Source organism: Cnephaeus nilssonii (genome assembly GCF_951640355.1).
Source record: "Cnephaeus nilssonii genome assembly, chromosome: 21".
Lineage (NCBI taxonomy): Eukaryota > Metazoa > Chordata > Mammalia > Chiroptera > Vespertilionidae > Cnephaeus > Cnephaeus nilssonii.
The window spans coordinates 29,106,974-29,121,769 of NC_137092.1; the positions used below are offsets into that span (position 1 = coordinate 29,106,974).

At 35.5% G+C, this 14,796-nt stretch overlaps 1 protein-coding gene across 5 annotated transcripts in view; it reads right to left on the reverse strand.

The window, feature by feature from the left end:
- Positions 1–14,796, reverse strand: part of RPS6KC1 (ribosomal protein S6 kinase C1) — a 503,192-nt gene that overhangs the window by 368,719 nt on the left and 119,677 nt on the right. For 2 of the 5 annotated variants that reach the window (XR_013812996.1, XR_013812997.1), the window contains exons 13-15: positions 13,103–13,185; positions 11,922–12,017; positions 4,508–4,637 (exon numbers count right to left, since the gene is read on the reverse strand). Coding sequence is in view for 3 of the 5 variants with exons in the window: in XM_079761914.1 (XP_079618040.1) it covers positions 6,143–6,253; positions 11,922–12,017; positions 13,103–13,185 (290 nt within the window). In the remaining 2 variants the exon portion in view is untranslated. Of the gene's footprint in view, positions 1–3,787; positions 4,638–5,310; positions 6,254–11,921; positions 12,018–13,102; positions 13,186–14,796 lie in introns of those variants that run through there. The other 3 variants (XM_079761914.1, XM_079761916.1, XM_079761915.1) reach the window with 2 other exon arrangements.

A 14,796-nucleotide genomic window follows, 5' to 3' on the forward strand; every position in this document is an offset into this window, starting at 1 on the left:
TCTATCCACTGAGCCAAACCGGTCTCGGCTGATATAAATTCTTAAGATCTACAAAAGCAGAATGCCTGCAACTCTAAGTATAACCAAAACCTGGTTCCTTTGTCATTCTTCCTTACCACATTCAATAAGAGATATTTCTGCCCAAAGAAATCAGCAGCTCTTCACAGACACTCATGGCTTCTTCCTTTGCCAACAGCTGTCTTCACCAAGGAGGTGGAGATAGAAGTGACTCTAGATAAGCTTGTCACTTAATCTTTCCAAAAAGACAGCATCTTATTTCCTGGGATAGTAGAAATAGTTTTAATTTCTGCCTAACTCTTCCTGGAGGAAGAACAAAGACTTGCACTACAGAAAAAGTTAAAAAACATATTTCACTCATATGTGGGATATAAAACTGAAATAAACAAATGAACAAGACAAACAAAATGGGAGAGGAGTATAGTAAAGGATAAAAGGGGTCAAATATATGGTGACAAAATATTTGACTTTGGATGGTGAACACACAATGCAATATACAAATGATATAGAATTGTACACTTGAAACCTCTATCATTTTATTAACCAACTAGTGGCCCAGTGCACAAATTTGTGCACACTGAAAGGAATTTAATTAGAAGAAATGTTTTAATATAGCTATTTGCCCTTTCTCTATAATAGAAGTGTCAACCAAATTCACCATCGAAAATGACAGATCAAAACACACGCGTGTGATTGGCGCCAGCGAGAGCTTTATTTGTATCGCGCATGCGAGAGCTTTATTTGTATCGCGCATCAACTTAGCCTTTTATATATAGAGAGAATAAATTTGCTTAATTAGATCTGCTTTCTGATTTAGCTAAACTTTTTCCAGCCTAGTGAAGCACCCCAACTTCTCTTTCAGGTAATTGTCAGCAACACAGCAGTAAATATCAACATGAAGCAGATTATTATTGTAGATCATGCAGGGAGAACAAAGGGTAAAATATTTAACTGCAGCAGTATTTTACTATATTCTGCGCAACGAGAAAACCTGAAGTCATTTTCAAGGTCCACCATTCCTTACTTCTTTTCAGTCAGGTCGTTTCTAAACTTTATAAATCTCTGTTTTCCAGCTAATGAAAAGAAAATAGGATTCCACTGAGTCTCCTATCTACCTACTCCAGGACATCTGTGAGGATCAAATGAGATGAGTCATGGGAAAACGCTTCACTAACATTTGGTTAAAGTGTAAAATATCTGCACCTGGCTATAAAGCAAATCATGTTCCTGGGCTGAAGAAACTCCAAGGAGGCTAGTCGCTAGGGAGAGGAAGCCAGGTGTTGCTATGTGACGTCATTACCCGGTGCCCACAGCAACCGTTTCCAGGCTGGGCTGGGCTATGAGCAGCATTTTGTGCCATAGCAGTGTCAGATTTGATTTGGTGGGCTATCTCTCTGGGGTGGTGGCAGGGCATGTGTCCCACTTGGGGGAAGCTGAGTGTTGCTTTGTGGGCACCAGGTCCGTGGTGCCATTTCGCTGTAAATGGCCAGTGCACATCACGGCAGCTCCTGCATTGAGCATCTGCCCCCTGGTGGTCAGTGCGCATCATAGCGATGGGTCAGAAGGGCAGAGGGACACTTAGCATATTAGCCTTTTATATAGATAGATAGATGTCACTCCAATAAATGTGATAACTTTTTTTAAAACCTAGCCCAACAAAGAAGGCTCTCTATTGCACCAGACACCTGGGCCAACACACCTGACAAGTGCATTACCCTGGACCACCTCACTCAACTTTCGTTATTACACCTCCACAAATTTTCTCTGCCTCGATTTTCTCCTATAATGAGATCCCTGAATCAAGGAAAGAAGTCAGGTGATAGAAACAAAAAATGCACAGCTATACTAACTATGCATCACCACTATCATAAATCTTCCCCAACGGGAAGCTTATGCTCTGGTTTCCTGTTTGCTGTCCTTGAGAGAGTAAGCGATGCCAAGTCACAGAAACCCATAGTACTTTGCTTCCCATTTCCCTACAGCTATTCTATTTACAACTTTATTTTGAAATAGCTGACTTCACAGCTTTTGCCATTTAGTAACCCTTCAACATAAGGACCTAATATGAAATCCTTAAAATGAACTGAGTAGACATCAAATACTCAAAAGTCCAAATTACCTAGACTGGTAGAGGTTAATGTTCTGCATTAAATACAAACAGAAAGTATCAATTTTGTACTCTGATTATGCCTGCCAAAGAACTGAGTCAAATAAACACATAAAATATGATAGATGAGGGCAATAGGGTAGGAATACCATCACAGTTATTGAGAAAGGTCTAAGAAGTGGGCAAAGGTAGGTGTGTCCTAACCTCCTTTCACCTCTACATACTTCTATTTGGACCTTCAACTCTCCTTTTCCAGTGTAGAGTTGACTTAGAAATAACCTTTTAATATTTCGTTCTATTTATAATTTTTATAGCCACATAACCACTAAGGGCTGTGCTACTGAGTGGGTATATGGCAGCAACCCAAGTATCTGAGATTACTAGAAAAATAATTATAAGAACACAGTTAAGTATCAATTTTAGATTTTCATTAACCTTGTCTTTCTACAATGTTGGTTTATCAAATTAGTTCACTCTGAAAAATAGAAAATTCATCATATGTTTATGGAGCTTGGAATTCACCTTCCTTCTCATTCTATAGGTAAGGAACAGGTCTGGAATACTGTTATTTGGTTAAGGTTAAAGTCTAGTTAGTCAGGCAGATAGGATCAGGACACTCTAAGACTTTCCATTATATTCCACAATCCTCAAAAAAGAGCCTGAAATACCAGACTTTGTTACCCAGAGCACTTAGATATGCCAGAGGTTAAATCAACTACTTGTGAGAAGTAAAATGACCCACCTTAAGGCTTGGCCTTTGCTATAAAGTAATTCCTAGGTGAGTCCAACAAAGATGTTATAAGGGGCCCCTTGAGAGGCAAAGAGCCTTTCAACACTATAGTCAGATTTCTTTGTTTGGATTCATAAATTATGAGCAAGTGATTTCAACCAGTGCATACTATGTGTGGGGTCCTAATATAGTGTTACTGGTCATAGCATGAATATTATTTATAAATTTAATACTCTTCAGTACCAGCATTATTTGAAAGAAAAATTCAAACTTGGTTCACAATTAATCTGAAATAAAATAGGGTAGGAAAAGCTGGAATTGTAGCTGTTTAAAAATTTTAAAAGGCAGGTTTAAAGAGATTACCGAGAGTTCAGTTATTATAACAAGTTGAAAAAATCTGCCTCAAAAAGTTTTAACTCTTGTCATAGTTAAAACAAATTGCTAAAATTATGGCATTCTTTTTTAATCTTAAAGAGCTTAACTTACCCATCTGTGAAATAGAAATGGTAGATTTTCCTATCATATCTTAAGATAGGTGACAATACACCATATTATTGGCAACCTGTTAGAAAAAGCTCTCTTATAAAGAGCATAGTAAAATAATAGTAAATAACATTGGTAATTTAAAATTATAAAATATAAAATCAAATAAGAGCATGGACTCAAACTGATGTTTGTACATCAACATTCATAATGACCTTGTTCACAATAGTCAAAAGGGAGAAACACCTAAATGTCCATTGCCAGGTAAATGGCTAAACAAAATGTAGTTTATACATACAATGAATATTATTCTGCCTCAAAAAGGAATGAAATTTTGATATACACTACATCATGGATGAACCTTGAAAATATTACATTCAGAAAAACAAATATTGTAAGATTCTGCTTATATGAGAGACCTAGAAGAGTCCAATTCATAGAGGCAGAAAGTAGAATGCTGGTTACCAAGGGCTGGGAGAGGGGAAATGGGAAGCTATTGTTTAATGGGTATGAAAGTTTCAGTTTGGGATGATTAAAAAGTTCTGAGATGCATAGTGGTGATGTTTAAATAAATATGTGAATGTACTTAATGCCACTAAATTGTATACTTAAAAGTGGTTAATCGTATGTATACCATACCACAATAAAAAAATATATCTAATGAGAAATACTAAGTGGCAAGTTCTTTTATGATCTTGGCCCATAAGACACATGTTCAAAAAAAAATACAACAAAAAAGCAGTATCGGCCCCACAGCCTTAGAAATACTAATATTTCTAATATACACCATCAAACAAAAAGACTTGGGTTCATCAACCCAAAGCCATTTATCCTGTGTGTTCATTACTAAGATAATTAATGTTCACCATTAAATCAGACTATGAATACTGCATTTACATTAAGCACACGTTCCAACCAACCAGAGAGAAAGACAGAAATGGAAGCAGTGCAATTGTGTCAACACACTGACACAGCAACCATCTGTTGACATTACTGTCCTCTGAATCCAAGGGACCAAAATCATGTGGTAGGGCTGGGAGCTTCACCTTAGTTGTGAAGCCCTACTTTCATGTCATAGGGCACTTCTGGAAGGAAGCTCTGTAATGGCCAGCTCTAAGTACTTGCAGATTTCCTACTAGTCCTACCAGGAAGTCATTCTTGTGTCTCACCTGCATGAGTTCCTGTTATGAGGCCAGGGGGCTGGTGAGTTGAAATCCAGTTCCAGGGAGTGATGTCATCTTGATTGAGCTATGATCCTGGTGACCTGTTCCCCATCCTGGTGTTGTTGCAGCCCTTCAGCTGGGGTTCAGGTTATAAGGGGACCAAAAAGGAAAAAGGGGGAGTAGGATAAGAGAAGAAGGAAAAATGCTTGCACATTTCCTTTGTTTCACTAAAGCATTTTCTGCTTCCATTTACTTTGATGGGAGGACCTAGCCAAGGGCAGATGGCAGGTGCTCTTGGAATAGGGGTGAGCGGTGTCTAATATCACACATATCTCAAAATACAAAGGATTAAAACATACAGAAAGCTTTCATTATTTCTGGTAACTGCTAACTTGGAAATAGTGACTTATTCTCTTTTTTAATAAAGTTAAAAAAAAACATGCATTAACACTTTTAAAACATTTGTAAGTTGTAAACAATGCATAACCACAGGACCTATCTTAGCAACATAAAGAAAAAATACAAATGTTTGGAGATGTTCAAATACTCAGATTCTTTCTACACAATGTCAAGTAGATTAGGAGGTCAAATCTGGAAATCCTGTCACTGTAAGTAATAAAATAGGATTGCCATTCAATTCCATTTAGATGAGATCCTTTGGTTCTTAGTATACCAAGTCAAAAACTAAAATGAAGTCAAGCATAAGACAGAGAAATTGCTAACTTTCAATATGATTGGAAGAGAAGCCTTTCTTTAAAAAAAAAAATTTTTAAGCAATGAAATGAAAGACAGATTTAAATTTTTACCACATTTATTTCACATCATGATTCCTTAGTCCTTATTAAGTTGATACAATTTGGGGACATAAATACTCCCTCTTCCCTTTTTTGTTGCATATGTGTTAGTAGGGGTAGGAAGAACAGAATATTAGAGAATAGGCCAGGGAAGTGGAAAGATAGAGTCAAAGAGAAGAGAGTGTTTATATGAATCCTTCCATAAGCAGTACCAACCAACCAAGTACAAAGTTGACCCCATGAAGTGTTTTCTTTCCATGTGGACTTCTGAAAGCATGAAACAATTTGGGATCATATTCAACATATATTAATTATATAGTATGGTGGTGCAAGTTTCCTATCAGACATGATGAGTATATTCTTTTTTCTCTCACTTTTTAATCTCCACAGATGACATTATTCACGAAGCACTTTTTATATATTATTCAACACATATTAATTTGGTCATATAAACCAATCTTGGTTAGCAGAAAGCGTGGTTAGCTGCCATGTAAAGGTCCTCCTTTCAAGTAACACTTGATTGTACACTTGGAGTTTCATACCAGAAGAAGTTCTTGATGGGCATTCCTTTCAGTTGGGTTTACAACTCATCTGCAACACTAAGTGTCAATACAAAAAGGTCACACCTTCGTTAAAGATTTGTACAAAACCACCTCTTGCAAATGTACCGATAACTTGTCCAGCTTGTAAGGAATTGTTCTCTTTTAGCCTTTGTATTCTCCATTTCCTTGAAAGGGCTTTATCCCAATGCTTTGGTGCTTCCAAAGTGACCGAGGCTGCGCTGCCTCTGTGCTGGGTATGCCTGCCCAGAGAAGATCAAAATGCATGCAGATAACCTGCATTATGTTCATCTCATCAGTTCTGCCCAATCCACAGGAGTAAAAAATGGGTGTGATTTGATATCTTCAACGCCAGCAACTCCAGCACCAAGACGCTCCACAGGATTGAACTGCAAGAGCTGAGAAAGAGGATTTAGTGACTAACAGGAATCCAATGAGCAAATTAAAGGAAAACAAAATATATGAAAGGAAAGTACTTGTAAATTCAACCCCAGCAACAAATGAATAGCCAATTGACTATCTTTTCTTGAAAAGGAGCTGTGTCTAACTTCACTCTAGTGGTGGCTTTTCAACTGATTTGAAACATGATCTTGAGTGGCTCACCTTGTTTCTCTCATCCTCATATAGTTATACTTGTGAATTTCCAATTCCAAAAGTACAGTGAGACATTATTTTGATATTGCACCAAATTCTGAGAGGTCCAGTTACTCCTTTCATGACTTGAAAGTTTGGGCAGCACAGTAAGTCTTTCAACCCCTGGTGGATTATATGTGTACTGGGTCTATACTTTACCTAAAGTCTGAATTGGCCAATTCGTATTCCAAAATTGTTTTCCTTGGAATAACTGACTCACATAGAATAATTTGCTCCAATGAGTAAAACATATTTTGACTTATCCAATATTAGAATTTATGTATAAGTTAATAATATTATATGCAACAGAATTGTTGAGTGTGGGAAAAACAAGTAGTCATATACAATTATTGTAGACCATAGGCATGCTGGAAGAATGTGTTTTGAGACATTCACACATCTTCAAATTTTTGTCTCAACAGTTTTAAGGAATAATTTATATAGCATAAAATTCACCTATTGTAAGTGTACAATTCAATGATTCTTAGTAAAGTTAGAGTTGCGCAACTGTTACCACTATTCAGTTTTAGAACACTTAGATTACCCTAAAAAGTTTCCTCATGCTGTTTACAGTTAATCCTCACTTCTATGCCCCGCACCTAGGCAACCACTCATCTGTTTTCTGTCTGTAAACTCGGCCTTTGTGGATACTTCATGTAAATGGAATCATAAAATACGTTGTCTTTTGCAGCTGCTTTCTTTCACTTTGCATAATATTTTTTAGAGTCATCCATGTTGTAGCAGGTATCAATAACCCATTCCCTTTATTTCTGAACAGTATTCCACTGTTGGCTATAACACGTTTTGTTAATCTAGTCATCAGGTTAATGGACATGTGACTTTCCAGGTTAAGGTCAATGAATACAATTGCTGTTAACATTTGTGTATATGTCTCCTTGTGGACTTTCATTTCTCTTATGGGCATTCCTAGACGTGCAATCACAGAGTCATGTTTAGCTTTTAGTGCCAAACTTTTCTAAAGTAATTATACCATTTTATATTCCCACCAGTTTCTCTACATCCTTACCAATACTTCCTAGCATCTACCATTTTTATTATAGCCCTTCTAGTGGGTATTGGTGGTATCTTATGGGTTTAATTTGTATTCCCTAATGACTAGTGATGGCATTTTTCATGTCCTTATTAGCATTTCATATAGCTTCCTTGGTAAATCTTTGTCCATTTTTATAATTGAGTTGTCTGCTTGTTGAGTTTTTAAGAGTTCTTTATACATTCTGAATACAAGTCCACTAACAGTTCTATGATTTGCAAATATTTTCTCTCAGTCTGTGGCTTGTCTCTTCCTTTTCTTACTAATGTCTTCAAGTATAAGTTTTTTATTTTAATGAAGCCCACATTACCAATTTTTCTTTTTGTTATCATGTCTAATAACTCTTTTCCTAATCCAAGGTTATGAAGATTTTCCAGTTTTCTTCTACAATTTTTATAGTTTGAGCTCCCATAGGTCTATGAGCTATTTTGAGTTAATTTTTACATATGATATGAAGGGTCTTAGTTCATTTTGGTTTTACATGTGAATATTTTATTTTCCCAGCACTGTTTGTTGAAAAGACCTTTTCACCATCAAATTATCTTGGCATCTTTAGTGAAAATCAATTGACAATCATGTATGGGTTTATTTCTGAACTCTCAATTTCATTCCATTGGTTTATATTCCTGTCTTTGCTCTAATAACACAATAAGTAATTACTGTGGCTTTATACTGACTGGAAATCAGGTAGTATGAGTCCTCCAACTCCGTTCTCTTTAAAATTATTTTGCAGCTTTGCGCAGTGGCAGTATCGTAGCCAATGAGGTTTATCCAAGGTGCAATTATTGCTAATTGAAAACTTCAAAAAAAAAGAGATTATTTTGGACAGTCTAGGTCCCTTTCCTTTTCATGTACATTTTAGAGTCAGCTAAAGGTTTCCTAATTTTGCTGATCTTTTCAATGAACCAACTTGTAAATACCTTGATTTTTCTCTTATTATTCTCTTTTCTGTTTCATTGATTTCTGCTTCCTTTCTTCTGCTTACTTTTTGTAGTTTCTGCTTCTTAAGGTGCAAGGTAAGATTTTTACTCGAGATCTTCTTTTTCTGACATAGGTGTTTAAAGCCATAAAGTTTCCTCAAAAACTAATTTAGCTGCATCCTATAAATTTTTATATATTGTACATTTGTATTTGCTTTTAGTTCATTTAAGAACATTTTCCAGCTTCTCTTGGGATTTTTTTCCTTTGACTCATAGGTTATTTGAGTCATAGGTGTGTTGTTTAATTTCCAAATGGTTTTTTTTTTAATGTTTTTATTGATTTCAGAGAGCAAGAGAGAGGGAAAGATAGAAACATCAATGATGACAGAGAATCACTGATAGGCTGACTCCTGCACAGTCCACACTGGGGATCGAGCCCGCAACCGTGTATGTGCCCTGACTGGGAATCAAACCATAACCTCCTGGTTCGTAGGTCAACACTCAACCACTGAGCCACACCAGCCCAGCATAAAATATCAAATATTGGTAAAAATTAACTATGACTATCACATATTTTTTAATATTTCAGGAAAATGTAAATTATTTCTTCTTTGTTACAATTGGCTTGTCCATCCTCATACTTTCTAAAGCATGACCTCATTATGAAATTCCAATAGAGGTTCATATTTTCATTTTACTGAAGTCAATTTACTTAGTTCGTGGATTCTTCTATAAATTTGCAAGTATAAATCTATAGGCAAAAGTATAATTGTTTTACTCATGACTATCTTGTTTATTCTGCCATTTTAAATACTATACCAGGCCAAAAGAGAGATCATGCAAAGATTCCATTGCTTAAGAGAATATGTCAACCAGTGGCAAATCCAAGATAATCTTTCAACTGACAAAGCAACTTAACCAAATGTACACTGTAAAGTACTAACATACATGCTCTGAGGGTTCGTAAAATATAAATATCTTCTTTAAAAACTGCATTTACTATGTTTACTTTAGTACCATTGCCTTGACTAAGATGACTGAACCATGGATTTTATGCAAGTTAGGAAAAAAGCAAGAAGGTGACAGACCAAAGAGGGTAAATCTCCCCAAAGCAGAATAATTATTTCCATATAAATCATTTTGTGAGGGTTTTTTTTAAATGGCCTCTATGACCTGTGATGTAGTGGAAGAGGAAAGTCAAAGTGACAAATGGCTAATCATGCCAAGAGACCCCTCTTCCCTTTCCTGATGATGTTTCCCCAACGTGAGTGGTAGTTTCCTTAGGCAGGCAATGACAGAATGCAGATTTACGATATAAGCAGTAAGTATCCGCATTTGGGGATTTAACATACCTTAAGCCTAGACTCCTTTACAACTCCTTTATAATTTCTAATAAAAATGGGAGCAACAGGTCTTTATAAATTAATGTGGGGAATTCTATTCTAGATGTTATACAGGGTGGGGGAAAAGTAGGTTTATAGTTGTGAGTAGGTAAAACATAGTTTATTCTTTTATTAGTTATTAATTATTGCATTATTTTTTCATAGAACAACTGTAAACCTACTTTTGCCCCACAATGTATAATAATGACTACTTCTTTAAAGAAGAGAAACAAAAATTGGCAGTTGCTAGCCTTCTTTAAATTATTTACAAAAAAACCTCACTTTAAATTTACCTTTTTGTGCCACAACAAATAAGATGAAATCAAATGAGTAACTGTCCTTTTCCCATTGAAATGAAATGTTTTATATATCTTTGCATTATCTCTTAGTTCTTTTGCAAAATGCTTAGGGTATTCTCATCTCAGTATTTCCAACCTGATAATGCTGCTTTATATTTTCAGGATCTTCATGAAGTACAGTTCTGATTCTTTCACTCTTCTGTACAAAAATCTCATGATTTTTTTTTCTAAATTAAATACTATCACTCTACCATGTAATCATGATAATAGAACCCCATGAAAGAATCCCAACTTATCTTTCCACAATCACTATATTCATCCCTCCACTTTAGATAAACCAAATTGAGTCTTTCAGACTTCTTTATTTATTCCAGCTAGCTACTCTCCCACATCCCACCTTGTCATGCTGAAAACCTAAGGCTCCACAAAAATAACACCCACTACACGAAATGTTCCTAATACTACCACTGTGTCAACAATAACCCCTCTGTATTTGCACTTGCCAAAGTATTCTTTCAACCTGTTTGGCAGCCTTTGTCACATCCATCTGTGATACAGTTTTTTATGTCTTACCTTTACAGCTTATAGCACTATGCCTTGCCTACATTTGTTGAATGGAACCAAAGTCACTCTTCAAGAGGATACTAGGTATTTCTCTTTTTAATATGTTATATTAGCCCTTCCTCCCTTTTAAAAAATTTTATTTTCCCTGATTAAAAAAAATTCATGGTTCATTAAACAAAAACTTTAGTTCTTATGTTTTTCAAATAGCTTTTCCCTTGTATTTTTCATACAAGTGTACAGATCCCAGGCCTGACCGTTATTGCTGATTTGCTGTGAGCCTATCATACCACAACACTGACAATCCTCAGTGTACTCACCAAATCCATTATTCAAAACTAGAGGAGCATTTTAAATGTATAAGGAATCAATTGAAGAAGCTCACCAGAGTTTCAAGCCTACTTCTGGGATACTAAACTTTAATTATCAACTATCTTTTTCTTCAAAGCCATGAAAAAATGCACTGACACCAATGCCCAAGTTCCATCAATGGATGAAGCTAATTAAGAATGATCTAACTGGGCAAGATTTTCTAACACCACTTCTCCCCTATGCAACCTGAAGAGCCCATTTCTAAGTTTATAAATATGAATTAAAGATTGAAAATAGCTATTCATATATAGTTACAAAATGTAATAGCAAAAATAAAGCAGCTCCAGACAAGCTAAACGCAATACTTAAAAAGTTACACCTACATAAATATATAGAACTAGAGGCCCAGTGCACAAAATTCATGCACGGGTAGGGTCCCTAACGGCTGCTAGCTGCCAACCGGGGCCTTCCTTCATTCTGCGCCGCCCTCTGGTGGTCAGCGCACATCATAGTGAGCAATCAAACTCCCAGTCGGTCAAACTCCTAGGGGGACACTTTGCATATTAGGTAGGTAGGTAGGTAAGTAGATAGATAGATAGATAGATAGATAGATAGATAGATAGATAGACAGACTGACTGACAGAGAGAGAGAGAGAGAGAGAGAGAGAGAGAGAGAGAGAGAGAGAGATATTAAATATTAGCCTAGATTTTTTAGGAAAAAATTTTTTAATACCAATAAGCTCACCAATACTTAGATAATAGCAGAAACCTGAAGATACACAGTGCTAGTTCTGAATCTGCAATCAGTAATGGGTCTTTCTTGCCCAAAATTAATTTAAGGTTTTGGAGCTGCAGGCTCTGCTAATTTGCACGTTTGACATACTTGGCCAATAGGTCAATTAAATTACCTGTTGAATAAGTGAGCGAGCCTCTTCAGAGACACATTCTGGCATGTTCAAAGTAGTGTGAGTAGTTATTCCTGCTGGATGGCACTCAACCAGAGTCTGAAACAATCAATCAGGTACACTTCTTACCCAGGATTTATGGACAGCAAGTACAGAGAACTCAGCAATAGTCTAAACTGGAGGGGTAGCAATCAGCAGTGCTACCTAAGCAGTTTAGGACGAGGGCTCTAAGCCTACAGAACTTCTAACTGGAATGAAGGCAATCAGATAAATCACATCATAAGCTTATGCTTCTAGCCCTTTTACCTTAGTTATAAAGTGGCTCATAAGTAGAAGAGCTTATATTTATACATAAAAACTAAAAAGGGACTTTAGATAACTAAAAAATTTTAATGTATTAAAAACCTTCAAAATTAATTATATATGTGTGTATATATATATGTATATATAAATACATATATATATATATATATATATAGTCTTACATTATGGTTTAAATGTATGTATAGGTGATTTGTAAATTCCACAATTATCTTGGGAATTCAGTATTATCTACATATTTAAGGTAGAGGACTACTTATAAAACTATGACTGTTCATTTCCTCTGTTTTCTTCCCAGGAGGCAATCTGCACAGTACTCTATTAAAGTCTACTAACCTCAAATATCTTATTTAAAAGTTATTGATCAGAGAGAGCATAAATTCTGTCCTAAAGCTAGAACAGATAGGAAAAATTTACAGTATTGAGAAAAAAAAGGTTACCGTTCATATCTACATTAATTTTCTTTAAAATGAGAATTCCCTCCTGATTTCAAACAAAATGTTTAAAACATCCAAAGAATTCTAATACATCCTGATATGAACCTTACAGATTTAACTCTATTTAAAAGTGAATCACAGAAAATAAAGAGAAAAAAGGTTTAGTCTTATATCTTACTGTGTACTGACATTGTGACATACAGAATTTTACCACTGATTTATTCAGTGCAATACAACTCTATTTTTTTAATCTGAAATCTTGATAAATTTACTGCACATATATATATACATACATATATATATGTATATCAAAGTTTTTCTTACCTTGTCTGTGATCTAAAAATTATAGACAAAGGCTAAATGGTCTCAATTTGAAATGAAGGTAGCACCTGGGTAAACTTATTAAGCTTCCAGGTCACTGCTTACCTTGCCAGTGAGAAGTTCAAAGAGGACAGCACCCAAACTCCACCAATCACAGGCTTCAGTTTCTTCAGTGATTGCTCCAACCTCTAAACACACCAAAAAAGGTTGATATTAAAATTCCAAAGGTCAATTAAACTTTCAAAATTAACATGTATTAGCAAGGTGACCTTTTTAATGCTGAGAGAGCAAATACTAAATACTACTGGGCTTTCAAAATCCCTGAAAGTTACTTATCCCTTTGATCACCTACTGTGGTTGCATTTTTTTTTTTTTTGACGCAGTCATATGTTAAATGGAGACATTTTTTCTTTAGTTGATAGAGGGACACCTTCAAGATACTATACTTAAAAGTTACATGAATATACTATATCAGCATTTTGCTTAATTTTTCCAATTTGATAAAGTGTAGTCAACTCTACCTAAGAGGTCATATTTTGATTTAAAAACAAAGACTCTACGTTCAGAAGGAACTGCAAAAATCACTTAAAGCAGTATTAATTATCCTTGCACAGAATAGAAACCAGAGGTGACACGCCTTGTCCAATGTCAGTCACATAGTAAATCAGTAATAGAACTAAGACCTAGTTCATAGTATCATCCTTCTCCTATATAATTGTTTTCAACTAAAGGAGGAGCATGTGCAATGAAGATATACCCACTTTTTGATTACAAGTACAAAGAGATATGTTGTTTTAAGCCACAACTGAAACTATTGGCTAAGATAAGAGATTTTAGAGTGTCTACAAATTACAATTTTATCTGTGTTAATCCCTCTCTCATCAGCACAACTTCCTTAAATGTAATAGGAATTCTCAGGTGTCATCTTTCAGGTTTCTCCACAAATGTGCAAAAACTCCTCATTTCACCATTTCTGAGGCTTTTAGCTCTTAAGTCATGTTTGATGTATTTTTACCCTTTCATAATGACATTCAATTAGTTGCAAAGCCACACACACACACACACACACACACACACACACACACACACACATCTGTGTGTGTGCATATATATATATATATATATATATATATATATATATATAGGCACATCCTTATGATGGAATACTACTACATAAGCATTTAAAATGATGTATTCGTGCAAGGTTTAAGTATATAAGTCAACGTCTGGATATATTAAATTTAAAAAAAAAAGCTATAAAACAACAGAGTTCTAATTTTAAAATCATGTTTGGTTTTTTTTAAAGATTAGTGAGAAAATATGACAAAATGTTTTAGTGGTTTGCCTCTGTGGTAATGAGAGTTTTGCTTTCATTCCATGCTTGTTAGCCTACATGAATATCCAAGTGGTACAATTTTATTTTATTTTTTAAAATATATTTTTATTGATTTCAGAGAAGAAGGGAGAGGGAGAGAGATAGAAATACCAATAATGATAGAGAATCATTGATCAGCTGCCTCCTGCACGCCCCTACTGGCGATCGAGCCCACAACCTGGGCATATGCCCTGACCGGGAATCGAACTGATCTCCTGGTTCATGAGTTCATACTCAGTCACTGAGCCACACTAGCCAGCACAAGTGGTACAATTTTAAATGTATAACCAGATTACATGAAAACATTCAGGCTTGTTGGAGCAGGGATGACAAAGCTATATGTAGGTCAATCCTGCCCGAGACTCTCCTGGCTATATGGTTTCCCCCACAATTTGAATGTTATTATACATTTCAGAGCAATGGA